The sequence below is a fragment of the Dysidea avara genome, chromosome 4 (assembly GCF_963678975.1).
Source record: "Dysidea avara chromosome 4, odDysAvar1.4, whole genome shotgun sequence".
In the NCBI taxonomy this organism is placed as follows: domain Eukaryota; kingdom Metazoa; phylum Porifera; class Demospongiae; order Dictyoceratida; family Dysideidae; genus Dysidea; species Dysidea avara.
In genome coordinates this window covers 33,330,114-33,356,372 of record NC_089275.1, presented here as the reverse complement: position 1 = coordinate 33,356,372, position 26,259 = coordinate 33,330,114, and the positions used below count along the sequence as shown (strand labels likewise).

The 26,259-nt window shown below is 36.9% G+C and overlaps 3 protein-coding genes across 4 annotated transcripts in view; 2 read left to right on the top strand and 1 right to left on the bottom strand.

Moving 5' to 3' along the window:
- Positions 1-26,259, bottom strand: part of LOC136254748 (uncharacterized) — a 304,047-nt gene that overhangs the window by 139,376 nt on the left and 138,412 nt on the right. The gene's annotated exons all lie outside the window — the stretch shown is intronic.
- Positions 4,033-5,315, top strand: LOC136253281 (mitochondrial carrier homolog 2-like). The gene has a single exon (XM_066045918.1). It carries the CDS (start codon positions 4,060-4,062, stop codon positions 5,077-5,079), a length of 1,020 nt encoding a protein of 339 aa, XP_065901990.1. The 5' UTR covers positions 4,033-4,059; the 3' UTR covers positions 5,080-5,315.
- Positions 9,252-10,941, top strand: LOC136253280 (uncharacterized). Its single transcript, XM_066045917.1, has 3 exons — positions 9,252-9,750; positions 9,870-10,600; positions 10,648-10,941. Exons 1-3 carry the CDS (start codon positions 9,591-9,593, stop codon positions 10,861-10,863), a joined length of 1,107 nt encoding a protein of 368 aa, XP_065901989.1. The 5' UTR covers positions 9,252-9,590; the 3' UTR covers positions 10,864-10,941.

Here is a 26,259-nt window from a genome sequence, read left to right as displayed (position 1 = left end):
CAAAGTAATATAATATGTAATATTACTTTATTTTATGGGTAATATGTAACTGTAACTAATAGCTAGTTCAGTTGCAAGTAATATGTAATAAATTATGTAACTGCCCCAACACTGGCAGCCTTTCTTTTTACCTCAACTCATCCAACCCAATTTGCGCACCTTCAGGGTCTTCAACATCATCATCCTGAGTTCTTGACATTCAGTTGTAGTCTAGTTTCTTGCCAGAGATGAATGTAGCTACTACCATTCCGTCAGCCATTCCGCTCGCACCCGCTGAAATAAATGAATGGCTTCATCCCCCCCGGCAATCATTCTTATTATTATTATATTTGTTACTGCAAAAAATCAAAAAGATTGTTGTGCACAGTTGTGATCATAATGAATGTTAAGGTTGGTACAAAACTCATCTAAGGTAGGGGAGTGAATTACAAAGGGGGGGGGGGGGGGGGGGGGAGGTGTGGTCCAGCGTCTGATTGTAGAAGGGAAAAAGGAAATTTATAAGAGTTGATTATAATGTCAAGCTGCTTATAATATCCTTCCTTTGATGGATGATGATTAGGTATAAAATCATTTGTGGGTATGCTTAGATTGCCATTAATTATCTTATACATTGTAGTCATCTTAGACTTGTTTCTTCTTTCCTCTAGGGTAGGTAAATTTAATGATGACATAATTCTTGTTACACTACTAAGTCTAGAAAAATTATTGTAGCAAAATCTGGCTGCTCTCCTTTGGATGGGTTTATGTTGGAGGGTGTGGGTGAGGGTGTGGGGGGCCCAGACAGAGGAGGCCTATTGAACAATGGGGTGGACCATCATCTTGTAACAATCGTTCTTAACAGAAGCAGGGCATTGGTGAAGATTACGACACAAAAATCCATTTACCTGGTTTGCTTTGCTAGTGACTCTTTGAATGTGTTCATTCCATGATAGTTTCTGGTCAGTGGTGACCCAAAGATATTTTGTGTGAGGAACCTCAGAGATGATAGAATTCTCCAGATGATATAACTATGAAAAATGGGATTTCTTTTATTGGTACGTAATTCTTAAGTGTTCACATTTCTTAAGGCCACTCCAAATAAATTCTCTGACTCCTGTCCATCGCTCGCATCTAGTTACTGTCAGCTCTAAATATTCCATTACTCCATATTCTTCTATTATTTTCTGGTTATTCTTGCATACTGACAGGCTCAGTAAAAAAGCCATCTTGAAACAGGGTCAGCTCACGTGTCAGCAGTGCTATCAAGTCGGCATAAACTTCACATTTGTGATATTTTTGCAACTTAAAAGGGAAGGAACAAGCTTAAGCATGCTTTTATGCAGCTTTTAATGGTTGTGCCAGGCAAATAATGGCTTGAAAAGCTGCCAATCTTAAAATGAAATAATGGAAATGGACCGCCTGCCCACATGCAAATATGCTTGAGTCAAGGATGGGAAAAAGAGAATTTATTTGGAGTGGCCTAATGTTAACTTCCATCAGCCAAGTATGAGCCCATTCAGTAAGTTTGTCAAGGTCCTGTTGTAGGGCTATACAATTGGATTCAGAATGTATGTAGGAGTAGGCAGTAGGACATCACCTGCATGCAATTTAACCTTATTATTGACACAAGCAGGGAGATCATCATTTATACACAGTAAAAACAGAAGTGGTGCAAGTACAGTACCTTGGGGTACACCAGAGAGAATTTGTTTAGAGTAGCTGTTTTTCCCTTCTATCACTAGCTACATACTGAGATCTGCAAGTTAAAAAGGACTTAATTCATCATGCCTCCAGTGGCTGCCAGTCTTCTCCACACCTTGTGTTTCATTAAACTCCTCGAAAATAAACCCGCTGAAAATGATTTGTCGATCTGCGAAAAGTTAGCTACGTACCTCAGTCGAAAATTTGTGGACTAAGTCCCAAGCGCTTCGCGAATCCCTCTCACCAGCGAAAATTACACACTGCCACTGGCGTTGTACTTTCCATCACGTGGCTAGGGAAACTACCGAGCCCGGAAACTACCGCAAATCTTTCCTGCCTTGCTCGAATGTCTTACGAAGCCGTGTCTCAGTTATGAGTCCCGATTGTGGTGTATAATTTTTGTACGTGACGAGAGTTCTTTTGTATTTAATAAAATGGCAGAAAGTAATAGCCGCGATGCTCGAGACGATACTTCTCTAGAAAACTTAGATTCCGTTGAAGCAACAACCCACAAGAAAACGCACCCGGAAAAGTTGGCGTTTTTCTTTCCAGCTACGAAAGAATACTTAAAAAGAGAAGTACCTGGAAAAAGGGTGCTAGACATCGGATGTGGTACCGGCTACTGGTCTACCCAAGCAGCCCAGTTTGGAGCCAAGAGTGTTCATGGGTTTGACATCTCTGAAGAGATAGTACAACTGGCAAAAAAGGCAACTTCAAGTTTTAATACAGTAACTATACAATGTGGAGATGTGATGCAGATGCCATATAATGATAACGGCTTTGACGTCGCCATGAGTTTGTATGTGACTTGTCTATTACCAATGGATGCCTGTGTCAGTCATTTTAAGGAGCTCTCTCGAGTGCTTTCTTCCAATGGCAAGGCTGTAGTAATCAATTTCTCTAAGCCAGTATTTGATACAATGCTGTTAAGCCCTGGGACAGATGAAACGACAGTGGAAACTAAGATTGAAGATGCAATAGCTTCTCTACCTGACCATCCCAAGTATCCTGAGATCAAAAGTGCATTTGAGAAGTTTGACGAAATCACAATGGCAACTTTTGCAGTAAATGAGAATGGCCGTTTATTCCGAGTCTCTGATGTTGCTCGCCTTATAAATGGGCAAGAGGTATGGATGAAAACACAATTATCAGTTTACACTGACTACTATTATGATGCCAAATTCTTCAAAGAGCAAATACAAGCCGCTGGGCTTTGCTTAGACCAGATAGAAAACTTTTATACCGAGGAACGAAGAATTGCCTATAACAAGGCCAACCCTGGGTCCTCACTAGATAACACAGACACAGATAACCCACCATTCTTGATGTATCATATGTCAAAAGCATCAATATGAGATTGTTTATATTGCAGGCATATAAATTCAATGTTCATTCATCAAAGTGTACCATATCTACTTGATTAAATGCCACAACTTCATTGGTACTTGCACTTGAGTGGTGCAACAATTGATTTGAAAATAAGTACGCCTTCTATACATAGTTTTCAAGCATTGAGTGGCAGTCAAATTCAAATAGCTGCCACATTGATTTTTACAGCTAATGCTGCAGCATGTAGTCAAGTATATATATATATATGGTATATCATGTCTATGGATATAAGTGTACTTATGTCAGTGGGGATACATGTAGGTCATAACATAACTACAGTGTTAAAAATCATTAACAAACTATTAGAGCTTTTCAGAAATAATTGTTATCTGCACTTTTGTGTGTGTCAAGCCTATAGCTACTCTATAATTTATACATAATGGTAATAGTTCTATGTGGATAGCACAACTAGCCAGCTAATACTGATCTGACTCTTTATACGATATGTATACTCTTATGGAGAACCAATGGCTCTTTCACAGTGAAGTTTACTGAAGAGTAAATCATTTAAGAACATGATACGATTATAGCTACATTATAATAGCTGTATATAGCCAGCAAATTTGCTTGTGCTGTAATTGGGAGTGAGAACCATCAATGATGATAAAAATAATGCATACATATATTATACAGTAACTGAAAGTATGGTGTGTCTTCGGGCACACACGACCACAACATGGAAGACCATAAGGTGGGCGTGGCAAGGAGTGAAATTACAACAACAAAATAACAGCGAATAAACAAATAGTCCTATGTTTCTACCGACCACTCAGCACAGTTCCTTGCTAAAAAAACTCTTCTAGATGCAGTAATAGATAATCCAGCAGCTTCATCTTTAGGATGTCATGTACACAGTGATGAGAAATGTTGACAGCTATTTGGTGTACAGAAATTAGGATTCGCATAATTAAATTGTCTTGCGCCGCCCGCCCTGATAAGCATTATGAAGACGGTCACGTGAATTATTTTGCATCACATGGTTTATTAAAGATGGCTGAACAGAACCCTGCCCAGGTGCCTGCTCCCAAGATGCCCAAGGAGCCAGCACCTGCTGAATCTCGTGTGGCTGAAAGAGCTCGTCACTATGCTACTCGTTATGGTTACATCTTATGTGGATCATTTGCTCTTCACCCGTTGACACTGGTACGCACTTTGGTACAAGCTGGGGTGGAGCCGATAGAACCGACGGTGCGTACAAGTTATTTCGGGAACAAGTCACTTGTTTATCCAGGTATCTTTACGTATGGGAAACATATCGTCAGTGTAGATGGGTGGACTGGGTTGTTTAGAGGCAGTATACCACAAGCCTTGTACGCGGTACTCACACAGGCGGGTATTGACTTTATGGCAATGCCTGTGCACAACTTCGTATTTGCTTACCTTAAGAAAGTGCTTCCACCTGGCCCTGATGTGCCTGATAATGAAGAGGGTGTGTATAATATCCATTTTGGTATCCGAAGAGCTTTTAGAAGATCAGTGAAGTCAACCTTGCTTACGTTGAGTGTCTTTACAGTATGTCACCCGTTTAGAGTGATTGCGGTTCGATCAATGGTACAGTTTGATGGAAGAGAGACTATGTACAATAGCATCATTAGTGCTGTCAAAGAGATTTACAACAACGAAGGAATATATGGATTCTTTGCTGGTTTGACACCACTTATACTGTGCAGGATTGGCACGGGATTTATTCAACATTTTCTTTTGTTCATCCTGGAGCAAGCAATGCATCACTGGGTGCCAGAGCATTTGCATGAGTCCTATAAGGCTTTTAAGGAAGTATTTGCAACCTTTGTTTCTGGTCACATTATGTACCCTTTACAACTGATTACTACAATGATGATAATTAATGACAGTGGCCTAAAAGCAAGCCGTCAGATCGACACTCCAATATTCGGTTCTTTGACTTCCTGTTACTCCTACTTGTCTCAACGTGGTATACGCTATAGAGGCTCCAACATCTTTTTCAACCGAACTCAAATCCCATCCAATCACTCCAAACTGCTGTATTGACAGTTATGACAGACTTTATTTAGCGTTGCTAAGTATAACGACATAGGTGCTAATGCTAATATTAGTTATTGTATTTAATAGTCTATTAGGTCTCTTTCAAAGCATACGCTATACTAATTATTGTACTCATTTATGTACATATGATAGGATTAATTTTGTAACATATCCTATTATATTCACTGTGTGTGTTTGTATTAAGTGGGTACATATTTATGCCAAGAACAGTTGTGCTGCAGTTCTGGATCATTGTGACTTGTGCATGTTTGTGTCTTAGGGGTTCTGTGGTAAATATCGGATGATCAGTAAGGTACTATATAGTTTATGATGCTCTCTCTTGTAACACGTAAATGAAGAGGGTAATTTTTTTTGTGCATGGGGAAACCCTCAGTTAGCAGTTATCTGATACAGGATACTTTAAGAGACCTAGCACAAAGTTGCAATAAGTATTAAGTTGTTAAACAGTAGTTTCTCGTCCCCACCTGTGTTGATGTTTGGTACCTTGATCTGGAGCTATCTGATTCTATGAATGAATCCAACTTCCCACATGGAACTTTAAATGCCAGTGGATGGTAAACATACTTATGTGGCCTCACAATGCTGTGTCGCCAGTAGACTTTCTTTTTATATACGTAGTACAGCTGTTCCAATGCACAGGGTTACACCCTATCAATATGTGACCGGATTTGCAAAAAGGGGTCTTTCATATACATCCAGTTTACCAACTTTGATGATTTATTGGAAAACACTATTGACTTGAAAAGTGAGCACCAACATAGATAGGTTAATAAATGGATAAATTCAGGTTTATGTGTTACTTGAACATCAAGTTACACTGGAAGTGGAAGACTCTTCGCAAATCCAGTCACACATATACAATAACATTATAAGTAGTGGGATAGAATATCTGCATTCTGTATCTTGTATTATACAGTAAATGTTTATTAAGTGTTGAAAATTGGATGGTGACATACGAGTTATGAAGACAGGGCAAAGTTGTGTTCATTTGCCCTTTTTGACTATGCAACTAGTCAAAATACTCTAATAGAACAGTCAGTGGTAACTGTTGTGGTTATTCTATTAGTAAGATTCACATTTAGTATATATTCATCATCAGATTTACAACACACAACTTCATCACAACACCAATAAATAATGCTTTAAGTGATTAGAAAGATAAATAAAATCATGGTCTTTTATGCTACGAACTTATGATAACATCCAAAAGCTGGTCAAATTACATTAGATGTCTGACCATAATGCAATATGTCTGGACACAGTGCACAAGGAGGGAGCCTAAGGTCTGAGCTGGTATATCTATTAATTCTATAGATACATGTAACTTGCAGTTGGCTGCTAGGAGATACCATAGGCATCCCTCAGGTGTACTGTAACCATGTAGCAGCTGCCACAATGCATGTGAAATGTTAACGTAGAGTACAAAGTCCTTGTACTATGCTATAGTGGACACAATAGGCATAATCTTCTACATGTCCTGTCAATTCTAGTTTGTCAGGACAACAGAAATTTTCTTGTCGTAAGCTCTGTACTTTTGTTCTCTGAATAGTACATCTATATGAGTAAATATATCTTTCAAAATGTCTGGATATACAAGACTACATTTTTTGTACATACCAAAGCTGTATGAAATGCTCAGACAAATGCTGGACCATCTTGTAGCTAGTCACAGTAGTTAAGATGCTCATAGAACAGTCACATTGTGATTGTTCTATTAGAGTATATCAATCTTGGTATGATAACATTATATATCCAGATTGGCTCCATTAAGTTGTGCTTATTGACTAGATTCCCTATGCATTGTAACCTACCAAATAGAACATCTGCATAATTCTTATTATTTAGATTTTAATACTCTTAAAATTTTGGATGGGATCAAGTGTTCACAAATGTAACATGATTGGTGTGAATACTGAAGTACCCCAAGCTGTACTATTCTAACTTCATTTACAACTTCATATCACACAGATATTGTTAGTATGTATAACTCGCAAAGCTATTCGATTGTTATGTGGAACTGGCATGTCTACAAGACTCTTTCCATCATTATACAATCACAACACAGAGGAAAGCAGAATAATTTCTTTTCAGAATTTGACCGGTTTAGCATTATTGAAGTTATGCAGCACTTGCATCACCATTACCAACCATCCTGTACTGTATTGTGTTTCTGAATTTTCCAACCCTGCAATAACAGTATAAGTTAGGAAGTGTTTGCATGGATGATGCTGTCTACCAAAGTATCTTAGTCTCAGAGAATATATTTACGACAAGAACATGTATGGAATAGCTAATATCACCATGTAATTATTCTATTTTTTAAAGGTAAACCCTTGCCATGGGTCTCTTTTAAGGTCATACCTGTGGTTGCATGTGTTCGAGGACTCACACATATAAGTTAAACAATTGGTATAATTATCAACAGTTAGTTTCATTGATATCCAATGATTAATTTATTTTGTGTAGCTATTAATTTTAGGTGTGCAAACATAATAGATGTACATCTATGTCACACTGTGTATTATCAACACTTTAGTAATATTACAGTATCCTCTCCATGAAATGAAGCAAAACACTGGACAGTACTCATATGAATTCGCCCATAATATACTCTAATAAAACAATCATAGAGACTGGTCAACAAAATAATCTAATTGAACAACCACGTACATCCAAGTTGAAACTGCCAATTCAAATGGTAAGAATTGACCTAACCAAGCAGTTGCCTGGAAATATTCAGCCTCAACATTATTGAAAGAGGATATGAGTTACAGTACCACTTTAATTTATCAGAAGTTTGTGAATAGTGTAGCTGAGGCAATAGCCAGTATCATGGTCATTCTCAATTAGGATTGCACACATCAGTGTGATTTGCTGGCCCAAGAATGGACCACAGTACAAATAAGTCATGTACATGTATTCCCACTAACTATGGCAACCCCATAGTATGGTTGACTTACTAGATCATGTGTTAGATAATGTGTTGCCATGCAACAGTGCTGAATCCACTGTATAGGAAGGAAGAATGATGATATAAAAATAATTTACTTGGTTTATATTTTTGTTCTATTCTCCACTCCCATTGTACTAATAGACTGCATTGTCTGTAGTATTAATGTGCCATTTCCTGGAAGCTATACATTTACTGTTATGTATAGAGCTGCATGTCAGGAAGATCAGTTGGTGTGGGTTAACTCTTTTATTAGCAGTCAATACAGGAAGGTGGGTGTAAAGGTGACCTCATAATGTTAAGCTCAACTGGTCTAACTGTTCTCATTTTACACTTACTAACTACTGTATGTATCGCATAAAAAATGGACATAAGTATAATATTATCAGCTAGCAGTACACAGTAATATATGGATTGAATCATGGACAATGCTGTATATGTACTTATGCTAGCTATTTATGGCAACAAATGTTTCATTAGTGTATACAACACAGCAAAAATCATGTCCCAATTCTGCCCATACTAACTCCGTCTTTAGTAAGCATTGCTAAAATACTCTTATACTAAGACAAAAATTGACCACAGACTATATAACTGACTTCAGTTTTGGAACCTGTGATCTGTTATTGCATCAGTCTATAGAAAAAAAAGTTTGGACTATATACTAGTTTCAATAATACTGAAATATATGCAGTATTTTACATGATTTTGGCTCTGCAATTTAATTTGTTAATAATGTTGAGCTATAATTATGACACTTTCCAAAGGCAAAATGATAAACAGAACAGTATGTTATATTTTATACAGATGTAATCATGATGATGGATTGGATGCTTCAGCCTTTGTATACTATGGACCAATACTATAATAATAATTTGTTTACCTGATTATCAAGGTGTCTTGCTTTCCAGATCGGTTTACATGCTAAAGGTTACTATAAGTGTTCTACACATGCATCCTTTTTTCATGATCGAACATCCTAATTAACAGGTTCCACTGTATTATAATGACATATGAAAGCTCATTATTTGTTTATATGCTGGACATATCTACTGAAGCCGTCATCAATTATAGTTAGAGGTTCGTGCATGGTGGACTACCTTTACTTATTGTGTACACTAGGGATCTTCTTTATCTATAACTGAAGTATAATGTATTGTATCACATTATGTCTGTATACAAACGTTTAATATGTAGGTACTATAATGTACGTACGTACATGCACTTCATATAATATAAACAAGAACCATTTATATTATTAGCCTGCAACACTGCAAATTTTCTTGGCCATGGCGTAGTGTTTCCAGACTTGGTCTGGGAATTTGAAAACTTACAAAGTGGGTAGTTACTTTGTTGATACTAGCCAAGGCATAACAATGTGTTTGCCATGTGGAAAACATACATAATACACTATATCATAGACCACATGACAGTATCTAGGAAACTGGTTGTTAATTAACTGTGACATCATTACAGGACAAGTGGGCAATCTACTTGTATAAAAGGCTGGTATCCACTTATTGAAAATTATAGCTTAAGATCAACAATGAATATGCTTTATAGTTTAGCAGTTATCTACTTGCTGCTGCAAGTGGCAGCCAGTCAATCATGTCCTTCAGGTGTTGACATGAAGTTACCAGATGATACTGACCTGCTAGCAGAATTCTATGAAGATGGAAGTGCAACTCAAGTTTTACCTCCACCAGGTATTTTTATATGTTTGTGCATTCATTTTGTTTAAGTGTGTACTGTATAGTACAGTACCTACAGATATGCTGGCATGTACTATATTAATACCCTATAATAATATTTCGTTTTGTTCCAGGAATGATTGTTGGTGTGGTCCTCTTCTCAAACAGACTCCAAGATCTCAGTCCTGCACAGCCTATTACATTAAGAACTGCCATATTCAAAGATCCCATTGCTACATTTAGTGTGATTAGATGTCAAGAATTTCTGTTTGCCCCTGCTGTGGTCATTCCAAGTGGTCTATTTCAGTTCATTGTGGAGGGATTTGATTCCACTGGTTTGGAGTTTTTGTTTATTGAAGGACCTCATTATGGTCTTGCAACTCTTGAACCATCAACTACTGAATCAGGGACTTCTACCCCAGAGTCTTCTGAACAAGAGACTTCTGAACCAGTGACTTCTGATCCAGAGACTTCTGAACCAGGGACTTCTGTACCTGAAACTTCTGAACCAGAGACTTTGGAACCAGAGGCTTCTGAACCAGAGCAGTTGTTTACATTAACAGAAGGCACAGTAAGACCTCAAAACTTAACTATCCTTAGAAGACAATCAGCCAGAGTATTATTAACACTACAGAGTACTTTATCTGCCAATCGCACTAGGTTTACAGTAAGGGCTATAACTTCATTTGGATTAAGAGTGCGTGTAAGACCCAGGAGATTTATCCTAGAACCAGGAAGCAGCAGAAACATAATATTACGTATGAGAGCAATGAGAAGGACAATACCTGGCTTACAGCATATTTTTGTTGAAGTATCATCATCAGTTCAACAGCTAACATACACTAATGAGATTACTGTATTAAGGGTAAGCACATATCACATGTTATTATACTACTCAATTTAAATGTGTAGAATCAAGCAACTACCAGAGCTCCCACTCCTACTGATATGTCAAGTGACATTCCAACTGTACCATCTGCAGAGCCATTTGAATGTGATAATTGTCTCAACGGTGGACAGTGTTTTGTCCATCCAGAGTCCATACCAAGTGGAGTTTCAGAGATCGGCTGTATTTGTACTACAGAATATACTGGACCAATGTGTGAAAGTGAATTGTCTGTTGACTAGCATAATATGTGACTGAATCAATTACATGTGTACACTATTACATTATGTCATTTTACATAATTATAGTATTTAAGTTGAGGAATATATGTAGCACTACAGATGGTACTTACGCTGAATTATATGTACTAGCCAGATGTGTCTGCGTACTAGTTATGTTCATAATATTTATTTATTTATTATTAGTGGTTCTGAAAAAGCAAAGCTTATAATACCACACATTAATAATCTACGGTTTGTCCAATGTGCATCCAGCAAAGTTTAAAAGAATTAATGTTAGCGGCCACAACAATGTCAGATGGTAAAGAATTCCGATCATTTATTACTTTTGCAGCAAAACCATATTTCAGTCTTTGTATTTGTTTTCACATGAATTGTAGTCCATTCGATCTTGTACAGCAGGTGTTATATTGAAAAAACTCATCAATTGGTACATCCACAAGTCTGTGCAATGTATTGCTAATGCTTGTAATATTACTTCATTAAATGAAAACTATATAATTATTGCATTAACAAAACTTATAAAGATTTAACTTTTGTTAATTGTCAGTGTGAAACAGTGTATTTCGCCCACACTGTAGGGTCCCAACTTCCTATACTTCCTGGGCCTCCTATAGTCTGGGCAGCAGCCCTGTTATCCTGTAGATTCTTATGACAATACACATGTGATAAGATGATATTTGCTGGTTCCTGCAGTTATCTCCAAAGCTTATAACTGCTATTCTACACGTGTAATATAATACCTTGCAGCACTATAGGTGGGAGTCTAGATTACGATGTGCATATTCCAGGTGTTGTGGCTCATGCCTAGACTGCATGTTGCTGGGGATCAAGTCACAACTGGGTCTGGGATTTTTTTTCTGCATTCTTCACGTTTTAGGTTTCAGACTCCCTGTATCACAGGCTTTAAGCCTTCTCACAGGTCTCTGGTGGGATAACAGTCATAGAATAAGCTAGTTTACTGTAGTTCCTTGCTTGTTATATTATTGTGCTAAACTTGTTTATTGACAGTAATGAAAATAAAAAGTATAATTGTTGTTATAAGATTTCCTTTCATGGTCAATTCTTGGAATTGTACAATACAGGGTACAACTGAAATTTAATATACAATTTAAAAGTTTGAATTCAAACTTACAAGTTTCAGCAGTATCAGCATATATATAAATGTTTTTCTGAGAATAATGTATTAAATATACAGTACTATACATGGTTCAACATCAGTTAATTTAATTATGATGCTGTTTAATTCAACTAGCCAGTGGAGACTTGCTTAATTCTTGGTAGAGTTTAAGTTCATATTGTACACACATTTATGCACTCTGTACTTACAACAACATACAGCATATATACATCTTTGGTTTCTACATGTACTGTATGTGTATATAAATACATAGAATTAAACATGCATCAAGATGTCAAGATAAAATCAAGTAAAAAGGTACATGATTATGTGCATGTGTGTATTGCAAAAAGTGTGGATACGTACATCTCTAAGTGTACGTATGTACAATACTGCCAGAATGTATCAATGTTGCTTTGCTTTACGTCCAACTTATTTTCATGTATCATATATAGATAAGTGTATAATGATGTACCTAAGTGTAATTATATTAAAACTTAAGCAAAAAAATATAAGTTTGAAGTATAATCTTTATTACTAAGATACATCACCTATGTACTTATAAAGAAGTGCTAGCCTGCAATAGCTACGTACACTGTATGTATTAAGTATTGTGACCATGAAATCACTCTGGCTTTGAGAACCCTTGATTAATTGCATCACTTCAAAGTGACTCTACATACATCCTGTATAGATTGAGGATCAACATGACTTTGCTACTGCTACTACTGTCATTATTACTGCTACATACTGCAGATAGTTCAGTCTATACCGTGATACCTGATGATCACTACTATCCTAACACTACATGTCATCATTGTCATAACCTACAATACTACCTGCTCAATGCCACCAAATACTTCACCTCTAACACTCAACTACTCTTCCTACCAGGAATACATCACCTTAACACTGATCTCATCATACAAAATGTTCACAACATTTCGCTGATTGGTACAATTCCAGACACAGTTATTGATTGCAATTCATCAGTTGGAATAGTTATAGCAAATGTTCTTAATGTGGTCATAATGGACATAATATTTAGTAATTGTACTACTAATACAATTGAGGCAATGAATATCAGCAGCACTTATGTTTATACATCAATGATTGTTGTCAACTGTTATGATGTCCTCATGGAGAAGGTGATAATTTTAAGTGATGAAAAAATGAGTCTAGTAACTGTTAATGTTTTAGGAGAATTTACCAGTGACAGTCTCAAAAGTAAAGGAATACACCTAATATACAATGATGATTTAAATGCTACAAAAGATCAAGTACAGTTAAATCACACAATTAGAGTTTCCCAGTTTGAAGTCATTTCTATTACGCAGAGTATTAAGGATTATATTTCATTAGCGCATTATGCTTATATGTCTTTGTACGATACAAGATTTTTCAATCCATTTGAGGATTTTACATTTAACAACAGGAATTTTCAAGAAATTTTTAATGGCATTACACTGGAACTGTATCAAACTTTGTATAATGTTACAATTCTTCTTTCAGATACCACTTTTACGAACTTGAAGAACTACCAAGTATTGTTAGTTTATGTTGCCAGTTGTAGTAATAGTGTAGAGAATTTAATTACCATAATTGGCTGTACTTTTGAGAATAATTCTGCCTACCAAGTAAATGCCTTGGTAGACATAAGCCTATTACCATGTCGTACTATGTTAGAGAGTGGAAGAAATAAAATCAATTTTCATAACTGTAGTTTCATAAACAACACATACACTGGTAGTGTAATAAATGTTAGGAGTGAAGAAAAAGGTATTCTAAAATTGGTACCACAGGCTAAATCTCACATCTCAATTATTGGCTGTCTATTTCAAGCGAATACAACACAGTTTATAAACTTTATATCAGATTCAGCAGACCATGAAATGTTGCTTATTGAAAATACCAAATTTATATATTGTTATGATATTGGACTGTGGTCAATCACATTGTCCAATGTTAACCTCATCCTTAAGGGACCAGTTATATTCCATGAAGTAAGCGTGCAGGAGAGTTTGATAAATACAATTAATGACATATCATTTTATGATTATATAGAAATTTCCAACTCTGTGGCAAACAGCTTGATCAGTGGAGGAGCATATTTTAATCTTAATATAATGGAATACACACACGTTAATATTACCAACAGTACTTTTAAAAAGGAAATGTTTCTTGTTGATAGTGGGAATGATCTTTGGCATTCAGTTTATTCACCTTGCTATTTCCAATTCTATAAAAGTCACCAGAAGAGCAAGGGGAGCAAAAAGCCAATTATTACTATAACATCTAATTTAGCAACAAAGGTTTTCAGTGTTATTGCAGGCAATATTAACTGCAGATTTTATTCTAAGTCACTCCACTATGGACAAAATCCACTCATAGTGTACCCACAACACATTCAACTAAATAGCATCACATGTTCAAATCCACCATTTACCACTGGTCTACTTTGCTATTGCCTAAATAATACACAGCTTAATTGTTCCACTAATTATTTAGGGCCAATATATCCTGGCCAACATATACATTTGCAATTTGCATTAAATTCACTGGTAACTCCTGATGATACTGTGCCAATATCAGTTAAAATTTATGTGAAAAACTCACCATATAGTGTATGTCAGGTATCATCAATGTTTGAAGCAGAACAAAGAGTAACACAAAACTGCACTGAAGTAAATTACAGTATTCTATCAGAGGATAAAGCACTTTGCATATTAGTTCTTTACAACACTAACTATAGATATCCAACCATCTATTATGTTAAACTTTCAAACTGTCCACCAGGTTTTGCTTTTGATATAATAGAGAAAAGTTGTCAGTGTGATAAAATACTTCAATCAACATTTATACTGATTACAAACTGTAACATTAGTGATCAGACAATACAACGTCCTGCTAACAGTTGGATAGGTAGTACAACTACAAACAATTCTTACAATTATCACATTTGTCTTCATTGTCCATTCCATTACTGCCTTCCATACTCATCACATCTAAACTTCTCCACTCCTAACTCACAGTGTCAGTTTAACAGATCTGGTGTCTTGTGTGGGCATTGCCTACATGGCTTCAGCACTGTATTTGGCTCCTTGGACTGTAGATGTTGCTCCAATATCTACCTGGCATTGACTGTACCAGTTGCAATAGCAGGGCTTGTGTTAGTCCTGGTATTATTTCTTCTCAACCTCACAGTAACTGAGGGCACCATAAATGCATTTATACTATTTGCCAACATTATTAGTATCAACACTCCAGTGTTCTTTCATCATCTTGATGGGTTTGTGCCTGCATACTCCTTCATCTCACTTGTTAATCTCGACCTTGGTGTACAAACATGTTTCTATAATGGTATGGATGACTATGCTAAGATGTGGCTACAATTATCATTTCCAGCCTATCTCATATTCATTGCTACATCACTCATTATAACAAGCAGATACTCGTCTAAAGTACAGAGGCTCACTGCTCGTAGAGGGTTGCCAGTACTGGCTACCCTCTTACTCCTGTCATATACTAAAGTTCTTCGCATTGTATCTAGTGTCTTGTTCTCATATTCCACAATAACTCATCTACCCAGTAAACATACTACACTGGTGTGGTCAATAGATGCTACTCTACCACTATTTGGGGTGAAATTCACTATAATGTTTATAATGTGCATCATCATCTTCCTCATGTTGGTGCCATTTAATGCCACCTTACTAATCACAAAAACCATGTCCCATTTTAATATTGTTACTAAATTTAGACCACTAATAGATACTTATCAAGGCCCATACAAATGTCAGTATTATTACTGGACTGGAGCACAGTTGTTAATTAGAGTTGTATTCTTTGCAATTTCATCATTATACAGAAACCTGAACCTTACAATTGGTATGCTATTACTCAGCCTTATAACAACTGTACAAGGAGTAGTAGGTCCTTATAAAAACAAAACTAGAAATTACCATGAACTTGCTTACATGCTCAACCTTCATGGATTGTACACCATCACACTGTACCTTCAGGACACCACTAGTATCATGGCTGTTAATGTATTGGTTGCTATGGCTGCACTTCATTTCAGTATTATCATAATGTATCATATTAGCACCTACACGTGTGATGGAGTGATCAGAAGGAAACTAAACAAGAGTGTTGTCACACTAATAAGATGGATGAAACAGTCTTCAGTGAAACACCAAAAGTTTCAGCTTGAAGACAATACTCGGAATAGGATCCCTGAAGTGGCATTTAACTATTGTGAGCTCCAGGAACCACTTGTGGGCCTGGACTAAATGGAAGACTTGCATATAGTTGGTGATACATGAACTGTATATACAAAAATGGCAACTTGTAGCCAAAAATATTTTTACACATTATTAACTGCATGGCATGTAATGTAAGTAAGAATACTCATATTGATTACTTTGTGAAATGATCATCTATTTTTAGTGGCGATTCTTGACGTGACATACAGGGACACAGGGATTGAAGCTACTTAGTAGTGCTATAAAGTAGAATTTCAGGAGGGAATTTGTGGGTGCAGCCCCCAGAAGTTGCAGGATGTTTGCTTCAAAATTGTTACTAAACATGGAAATGCTAAACCTACAGTGTAACACTCCTGATCTTTACTGTAACTTTCCACTGAGATTTTCAAAAATCTTGTTTCTCAACAGGGAGGAGTGGGCATGACTTCCCTTAAAAGCACTTATTGCTATTTTTGTTAGCATTATACACTTCAAATCCATACATAAGCTGTTTGATAGGTAATGATATTTCTATAATTATACAAATACTGTAGTTTTCATTGTATAAAACAGATCTTAAAAATTCAACATGGAAAAATTTTAATTGTGACAATTCAGGTGAATTTGCATTGCCTCCTCAGTACCAAATTCACCTGAATTGTCGTAATTAAAATTTTTGCTATTAACCTACCATCACAGCCATTTCTTGGCTGCCACCTTGGATTTCACATCTTTTTCACCCTGGCTTATTTGGAGACCGCACTCTTTTTACAACTAGGCTGTTTTGGTTTAGATTATTATTATTATTATTATTATTATTATTATCATAGTATTAGTTGTAAAATCAGTGGAGAAATAACAAGTGGCAGTGGATTGATTATGCATACTAGATAAAGCAAAGGCAATGATACATACTGGAGTGATAAAACAAAACATTGATATCCTGTCCAGAGGCTAATCTAGGAGCTAGCAAAGAGAGGTACACACCCATGTAATATGTAATGGCCTAGGGTTTCTGCTTAACCTGATTTAGGTGTTAATATTAAGCATTTTAACTTGTTTTTTCAAGAATGATGGTTGAATGATGTCGTCTCTGTGATAACTAGACCATTAAATTTAAACAAGATTGGTAGGAACCCACGGCCCAGGTTATAGCTACTTATAAAATGTGTGTTCCATAAGTCATAATTGCCTTCATACAAATGTTGACTCTAATAGAACAGCCATTGTATTCACGTGTCTGATATGCACAGTGGCAGATCCAAAGGGGTACAAGGGGTATGTCCCTCCTCTTAAAATGTTCTATATGCACAAGATTGAGATACTCTAATAGAGCAGTCAGTCAAATACTCAGTCACTGTATATAACACTGCAAGTTAAAGGAAAAATTAGGAATTTTAAGTTCGATTAGGGATCATAGAAAAAAAAGTAGGGAAACAAGGGAAGTCACCTACACCTGCAGATACGCTAGTGAACATTTAATCCCTAATTCAGTCTATATCCCAAGACCAAGACTGAATTAGGGATTAAATGTTCACTAGTATACCTACAGGTATAGGCGACTTCCCATGTTTCCCTATTTTTTTCTATGATCCCTAATCAAACTTAAAATTCCTAATTTTTCCTTTAACTTGTTTGTTTACTTTTTTGTAACATTATTATGACTGGTGAACCCATGCATACCACATCAAAAGAAAGAATGGCGCCAGGATAAATGTTTTCGTCTGAACAGCGTTCGCCCCAAGAATCAAATACTTCCATCGAAATCGCAGTGGCCATTACACTTCGCTTTCAGCTATGTCAGCCCATTACAAAGTGCATTGTATGTATTGCAGTTTGCCAAAAGGCACATCTTGGGACAAAGCGACGTCAAACAGTGAAAAAATCAAGTCCATAGACTTATCTGTTATCGAGTTATGCTTGCCTGAAGGCAGGCAGGCAGGCAGGCAGGCAGGCAGGCAGGCAGGCAGGCAGGCAGGCAGGCAGGCAGGCAGGCAGGCAGGCAGGCAGGCAGGCAGGCAGGCAGGCAGGCAGGCAGGCAGGCAGGCAGGCAGGCAGGCAGGCAGGCAGGCAGGCAGGCAGGCAGGCAGGCAGGCAGGCAGGCAGGGCAGGGCAGGCAGGACAGGCAGGACAGGCAGGCAGGCAGGGCAGGCAAGCAGGCAGGCAAGCAGGCAGGCAGTAGAAAATTCCATTGAATAATTAAAAAAAAAAAATACATAACAATTTATTGAAAGCCTTTATGATCATACTGAAGGCACTTTTGGGCTTGGTTATACCAATACTGCCAAGGTGCCAGGATGGAGTTGTGAAGCTGGTTTTGGGCTTGCTAGGAAAACCCAAATCTAATATGCAGTACTGCCATACTGTATGATTAAGAATCCTCCTGAAAACTTGCATCTGCAACACCAACCCATGACACACTTTTGCTACATAGCCTGCTATATTGTTTCTTCCAAATTCACTTGGTTGTTTGTATGTTACTGACGATTTACTTTTGACTCATAGCTGAATTAATGACTGTCACTGATCCCTACATACAGCTCTTGATCAATGTAGACCACTTAGAAAGTATGACTTATTAGATAAAACTACTCTACATCAAAAATTTCTGTCCTGAAACATGTAACATACCTAAGCTTTTGGGAGGCACAGTCCCCTACTTTATAAAGCTACAGTACTTACTACCCTGGTCATGGTGCATCCACTTGCCAAGCCCTGGATCCATCCATGATGCAATCAGCACTCAATTCAGCAGTGCTTTCAGAGTTTCCAGTCTTATAATAACCTATAACAGTGAACTTCAGGCTGTAATAAAGTTTGATTATCTTCAGGGACATTTTCCATACTGGCATACTCACTTCCTCAAGCTATCCTTAAATCACTGAGCTTATTATCAATAATTTTGCATACATCAGTAACTGTAGAATTAAATAAATTGACCCAGTGTTGACTACATACAGTATGAAAATTTATGAGCAGTACCTATCAAGAGTCATGTAGAAGCCACCAGTAGGCCTGAATCAAATATGCTCAAAATTTTGTCCACAATGCTTTCCCAAAATTTTCACCTATTATGCTGCTATGTGTTCCCATTATACTTGCATTATGCTTCTAGGTTAGCAACATTTCTTACGACCATCTGGAAACATTTTAATCAGTGAATGCTTTATTAGAGTATTTCACTACAAAGTGACTGTTCTATTGGACAGTATCAACCTAAGGAGCTATGTACAATGCATTTGAGTGCTCTATTGCAATTTCCACTGACTGCTCTATTAGGGAGTGTCGATCTATTTCATGGAATTAAGCTCCACAGTTTGAAATATCCACCTAATAATTTTATGCTAACATTATGCTGGAATAGCCAGCCTACTATATATGCTTTTATTACGCTGGCACATATATTTGACACAGGCCTACCCACCAGTCTGGCTATTCTGGATATGTTTATTTTTTGAGTTTGCGGCAATGTACTGGCTTTTTTTGTGGTTGATATTTAAAGTGTAAAGAAACACATCAGCACATTTAGTACTGTAGCACCACAGGATCAAGTAAGTATACTTTTACTGATTGTATTCAATATGTACAGTAGCTACCTTCCTTAGTGTCCAACAGAATTGACTGAAATGATAAGTGTCTCTCTCCCTCATAAACTACTCCTACTCTACCACAACTACATGACATTCATCTATTGGATGGTGTTGATAGGATATCACATTGGATGTCTACATTACATGAAGTGCATTACAACGTTAATTCAACAGCTACGCTGCTAATATACTAATTAATATTTGTGACTGTCTCTGGGAAAACCGGTCTTATCGCCCATTGAAAAGTATCGAGAAACGTCGGTTTTAAATATTCAGTGTGTTGTAGCTGGCCAATGGTGGTAGCTACGCATACCAAATTTTCACACGTTTCAGAGCAATTTCTTACCTTCCTGATCATCCACTGAAGAAGTAGCCAACAGCTAAGTTTCCTGCCATTTTAGATAGTTTTTAAACCGAGGTTGTCTGTATCAGGCGAGCTCCAGAAGGGTGGAAGGCGGGGGCCCTGGAAGGTGGGCAAGATGGTGCATATCAAAACATATGTATGGGATTTGTCAAATCAAGCATTTTCAGGTGGTCAACATTAAAAGTTTTCAAAACACCGTGTTAAACCTTTGAAAATTAAGAATTATGCATTAAATAAATCTAATATCTGTTTAATATCTTTTTTGAAACCTCAACTTGGTAAAACAGGCTGATCATAAAATCTCATCATTCCTTGTCATTTGTTGTCCAATACAAAATACATGTATTTTACACTACACACAAAAACGCTAATTTACAACCTTTAACTCACAAAAGTTCTACAGCACACCATACAATAAAAGAAAGCCCTTGAATTTCTCTATCCAATTCAGACAGTACAAATGGGAAAATGTTGCCATAGCGACAGTTATTTACTGCTGATGATGACATAATACGCGCTCCATACATTAACCTATTGGAAAATTTAATTATCTCGGCGGAAAAATCCCAATTTACAAGTTGTTATCCTCAACCAAATTCGCTAAATTTGGTATCATTCTACGCAGCGAAGGATGCTTAATAAGACTCCGACCGTACAAATTGTTAAACAGGTTAGTTTAAAGAAATATGTTTAAAAACACGTGTTTTTACGGGCATTCTGAACACGTAGATTTCGCGGTACAAGGCTCCTTTTTAGCTTCCCCTTCGTTACTACACAAAGAACTTACACATGAATCGAATCGCCTTTCAACAAGGAATCTGATAAACCAAACTTCGTGTCTGTCAACCAAAGTACGCGGAAGTTATGGCGCCTTGTTTAGAAGACGGTGTTATTTTATACGAAACGGGCGTAACCCATTCGGAAATCCGGAATATCTTACCGGCACAAGTTTTGATATGGTTCAAAAATTGAAAAGAAACGTGTTGGGATGAATTGGGCCAAGTTATGGGCCATTCAGACCTCAGAATTGGCTAAAATGAAAGGAAATTTACAGCACAGGTCATTGTCCAGTACCACGGAGCTGTACAACCACACACAGCCATCTCCTGGTTGACCAGGGTTCCATCAAGACCCCAGACCACTCGTACAGCTCGCCACTGTGCTTTTAAAAAGCAGCCAGCAAAAGCAGGCCACTTTACTCTGGTCGACTGTGGCAGTGAAACTTGATAGTGCATTCATTAAGCTTTGTGTTTGTGAGAAAAAATCTAACTTCCTGTCTTGGGCGATAAGAATGGTTTTCGTAGATCCAGTCACATTTTAATTAGATGCTGTTGAGTATTTCCAATACAACTTCCAATGCTTGTGTTAACAGTAGTCATATTCCCTCCATCACAATCATGAACACTTGATCCATTACCACTAATAGTATTAACTTGATAACGTACATTAGATGGATGATAATGTCCAATATTAACATCTCCTGACTTAAGCTCTATCCTCTCATTATCTTCATGACCAAACTTAGTACATAACTTTCTTACAGGAACCATTACCATACTTGGTGAGCAATAGCTGATTTTACAGATATTTTTTTTCTTTTATGAAATCAAATAAAAGCAATCACTTGGTAAAATGAATTTAAATACTCTATAAATGTATTTTTTATCAGCACATACTGTTCACACTTAACTTTAATTGTAAACTAACATTTTTTGTAGACACTTATTAAATTTATGCATGTAGAAAATAGAAAACTGCTGGCTCTACTCTAGTATACAAAATCAATTTCTTCAACAGGAAAACGTGAAATGTACAGGATAAGTTATGCATACCTTGAGCAGGTTAGTTATATTGGAAATTTTTAAAATTCTGGTAGAAACTTATTGGAATGATTTGGGGTCTCTCTGAAGACATTTTTGGCTTGGTTATGCTTAAACAAGCTATTTTGAATGAAATGTAAGGCTGCTTTTCATGCAATTTTGTAGGGCAAAACTCCATGATCCCTACTATGCAGTACTACCATACTGTATGATGCTTACAGTAATTTGCCTTTATGTCTAATAAATGATATGCATTAACCAATAATTATAACTCACTCCATTATACAGGAACCATTAGCACCATACCTGGTAAGCAATACCATGGTTAATTTCATCACTGTAACCACAACTACATAAAAGCAACCAGTATGATAATAGCTTACAGTCTTGTAATTATAAATACATACAGTTCATGCATAACTTCAACTATATGTAGAAGTTAATTAGCTACAAAGCTGACAGCTCTAGCTACTGTATTATAGTATACAAATCAACTTAATCCCTAAGTGGATTGTGAACTTTGTAAAGTGTATAAGTCTGTATTGTGTGTGTTATGTCAGTTAATGACCACACATCTTAGAATTAGCTGCCATACACATGCATGTATGCTGTCAATATAAAGGCTTTATAGTACTACCATATATGTACATTACAGTGGAACCTCAGTTATCCGGATTCTTAGTTAACCGAATTACGGAAGTGACTGTTCTAATAGAGTAGTGAGTGTTCTATTAGGGTAGTTGAAAATACTGATATTTAAAAAAAATCTTTATGCTTTTTAAACACAGTTTCAGAGATATGGACTTTTCAGACTTATGGACCACCCCTGGTCCCAAGGGGTTTGAATAACTGTGGTTCCACTGTATGCAGTTAGTACAAAGTTTAACCAAATATGGTAAGCTGCCTACTGTACAGGAGTTAAGTCATTAATTAGTGGTTAGACTTCTCGTCTGATTGGAGGATATGGTACAAAAACAGTAGACAACAGTGAGCATTTATGAGTTCATATTCAGTTCACTACAGCTTGTCAGTGATGGGTGCCGTTTCAGTGGTACATTTCAGTGTTCTGCTCTCAGTAGTGTGTCTGGTATTAGTATTTGTTGGTGGTTGTTACTTACAGTCCTCATTGATACAGTTAAACACACAAGTCATGGAACAACAATATCACAATCAGGAGCAGGCTGAGCAACTCAACAAACAAATTATCAAACAAAATGATCAAATCAGTGAACAACAGTTAACTCAGTGGAACAACTGAACATCATTATAGATGTCTTACTGGATAGGAATGGAAAAGTAAGTGGTTATGCTAATAGTATAATGCGTGTAGATGTTTCATTAATATGTTTACAGTGCAAAGATCATTATGAGACTAGAGATAATACCATTCATCATGAAATAGTCAAGAGCGAAACCAACAATCACAAACTACAATTCAATCAGACAACACTATCATTAGACTGTTACATGGTAGAGATGGTGTACAAGGCAAAAATGGTAGAGATGGTCGTGATGGAATACCAGGTGTGAAAGGAGATGCTGGTCCTCATGGAGAAAAGGGAGATCAAGGAGCACTAGGACTAAAAGGAAACAAAGGAGGCCAAAGACCAAAGGGGATTCAAGGATCAAAGGGAGACCAAGAACTATCAGGGGCAAAAGGAGAAGGCAAGGATGGAAGAGATGGTCGTGATGGAGTACAGGGTATTGAGGGAGATGTTGGTCCTCGTGGAGATAAAGGAGATCAGGATTAACAGGACCAAAGGGACAACCTGCAAGAGGACTAGTGTATGTTCGATGGGGTCATGATTCTTGGGGCACAGCTAGTATATCCTGGGAGAGCTGCAGGATCAGTACAGGAGGTGGCAGTAATCCACGGTGTTTGCCACTAGATCCAAACTACTTGAAATATCATTCTGGAATACAAGACCATTATATATATATATATATATATATATATATATATATATGGAACAGAATATAGAGTTAGCAATGCAATTATGCAGGATATTTATGGTTCCAACATCCCATGTTCCATATGCTATGTGCCTACTAGTTCAACACTATATAAGATACCAGCAAAATACACTTGTCCAACAGGCTGGGAAACAGAGTAGTATGGATACTTAATGACATAGAGGTATCATCACTATAGATCTCAGTTTCTGTGTATTGATCACACAATGAAACCAGTACTAGGATCATCCCAAGCTACTCAATTGTGCACATATTTGACTGTGGAAGGAAGATGTGGCCCTTCCATGTCCTCCTTATGAAGAGACAAAAAAACTCACTTGTGCTGTTTGTACTAAGTGACTTTTGAGAAAGGAAATGTAGTTCACTCATTATGCATTGTACATGATTTATTCTGTGTGACAGTAGCCATTTAGTGTGCAGCAAAACTGTAGACTTTGAACACAGGGTACTATGAAATTTAGTACATTGGAGGCCTTGTATTGTGCCACCCAAGCAAGTCTAACTTACTTAGACTGCAGCTAATTGTTGTATTTTACAGCCGCACGTGACATGGGAAATGCATCAGTTAGTAGAAACAAGTCCCTTACTGTAATAAAATAGCTACAGTAGTACACACTTACTATCCAGTTAAATGCCGATGTGTTGCCATTGTTACAGGTGTGCTTTGCATTGCCCCAAAGTCAGGGATCTATTGATGAAAATAAGAGAGATACAAGATTTACTGTAGATGCCTGTAGCTAATGAAATTATGAAATTTGACATACATGTGCTATAAATTACTTTTACAACATGTATGCGCTTGTATGCCTGTAGGTACATATATAGCCACAACTTACACTTTACCTGTGGATGGCCGGTATGAGCAACATAGTCTATAGTTACTACAATGAAATACGTAGTGTATAATTTTACATAGCATACATGTAGTTATGTGTACATATGTAACATCTTCAGCTACATCAAAAAGTTAAAGTAGCCAATTATTGATACATAATGTGGTTGTCATGAATAAGCTAGCATACTTTGTTAGATCAGCATCAATAGCTAAACTGGAGTCTCGATTAGCTTTTTGCAAGTCACTGAAATTTTCCAAACTTCACTCACTATTACCCAGCTGCACAGCTTGAGACTTACGAACATGTAAAAGAAATGAATAGTATAAGCACAGCTGCTGTGGTGTGGTGCAGCTAGTTTCTTACTCAATGGTGATGTAGTTTCAAGTTATATGTGTAATAAAATAAAAACACAATGTAAGTAAGGTAATCCAAAGACTTCAGCACAAGTTGCTGTAAGACCTTCAGTGCTGGTCACTGTAAAGCTTTAATAATGATGTTGAATTTCAGCTTTAAGGAATTTCCTCACATTATACAACATTAACATAAATACTGTACACATACGGTTGTACTACAGTTATGTAAAATGACAATTTGATAAATATTGTTAACCTAAGACACCTGAACATAGTGGGTGGAATACAGGGATGTAGCCAGAATTTTTAAAGGGGGTTTCCATCAGGAACACGAAGTTACCAGCAGTAGAGGACAGCTCCAAGTTATGGAGAGATCTTGAATAATTTAATGGTCCAAAACTCAACAGATTGCTGTAACTCAATGGATGAGTAAGTGTGATGGTTAATTGTACATTATTTCACATAATCCCCCCCCCCCCCCCGCCCCCGGACACAGCTATGTAGTTAGCTATTGGTGCTACACATACAGAGATGAATCCAGTAACATAAATGGAATGATTTGAGACAGCCAAAGAATTATTTTGCTACATTTTATTACCTTGTACACACAAGTACATGATATAAACACAGTAGGTCTATCTATCTGTCTGTCTGTCTGTTTGTCTGTCTGTCTGTCTGTCTATCTATCTGTCTATCTATCTATCTATCTATCTATCTATCTATCTATCTATCTATCTATCTATCTATCTATCTATCTATCTATTCCCATGCATGACTAAAAAACTGCTGTCTGGCAGTAGAAGCTCATAAGCTCATGTTCAGTTTTACATCATCCACATTAATTTTATAATGTATTACTCTATAGCTTTATAGAAATATTCCTTCCTTCATAAAAAAAACCAAAACTTTGTCATTTGCAGCTATAAAGTTCCTTATCACATTAAAACCTGTCAATACTTGATGAATGCTCTACTTTTCTACTTCATTTGAGCTAGTATAGGTGACTGCTCTATTAGAATATCTCAATCTTCAAAGCTTTCAAGAGGATTTATGCCCTCTCTTAGATTCTTTCCTGAGAGATGAACGTAAGTTTTATGG

Bases quoted from the DNA above. Each gene is read 5' to 3' on its own strand.
- LOC136253281 (XM_066045918.1), top strand. From the start codon at position 4,060: ATGGCTGAACAGAACCCTGCCCAGGTGCCTGCTCCCAAGATGCCCAAG.
- LOC136253280 (XM_066045917.1), top strand. From the start codon at position 9,591: ATGAATATGCTTTATAGTTTAGCAGTTATCTACTTGCTGCTGCAAGTG. The intron at 9,751-9,869 runs GTATTTTTATAT...GTTTTGTTCCAG, and splicing joins TCAAGTTTTACCTCCACCAG to GAATGATTGTTGGTGTGGTC. The intron at 10,601-10,647 runs GTAAGCACATAT...TTAAATGTGTAG, and splicing joins ATGAGATTACTGTATTAAGG to AATCAAGCAACTACCAGAGC.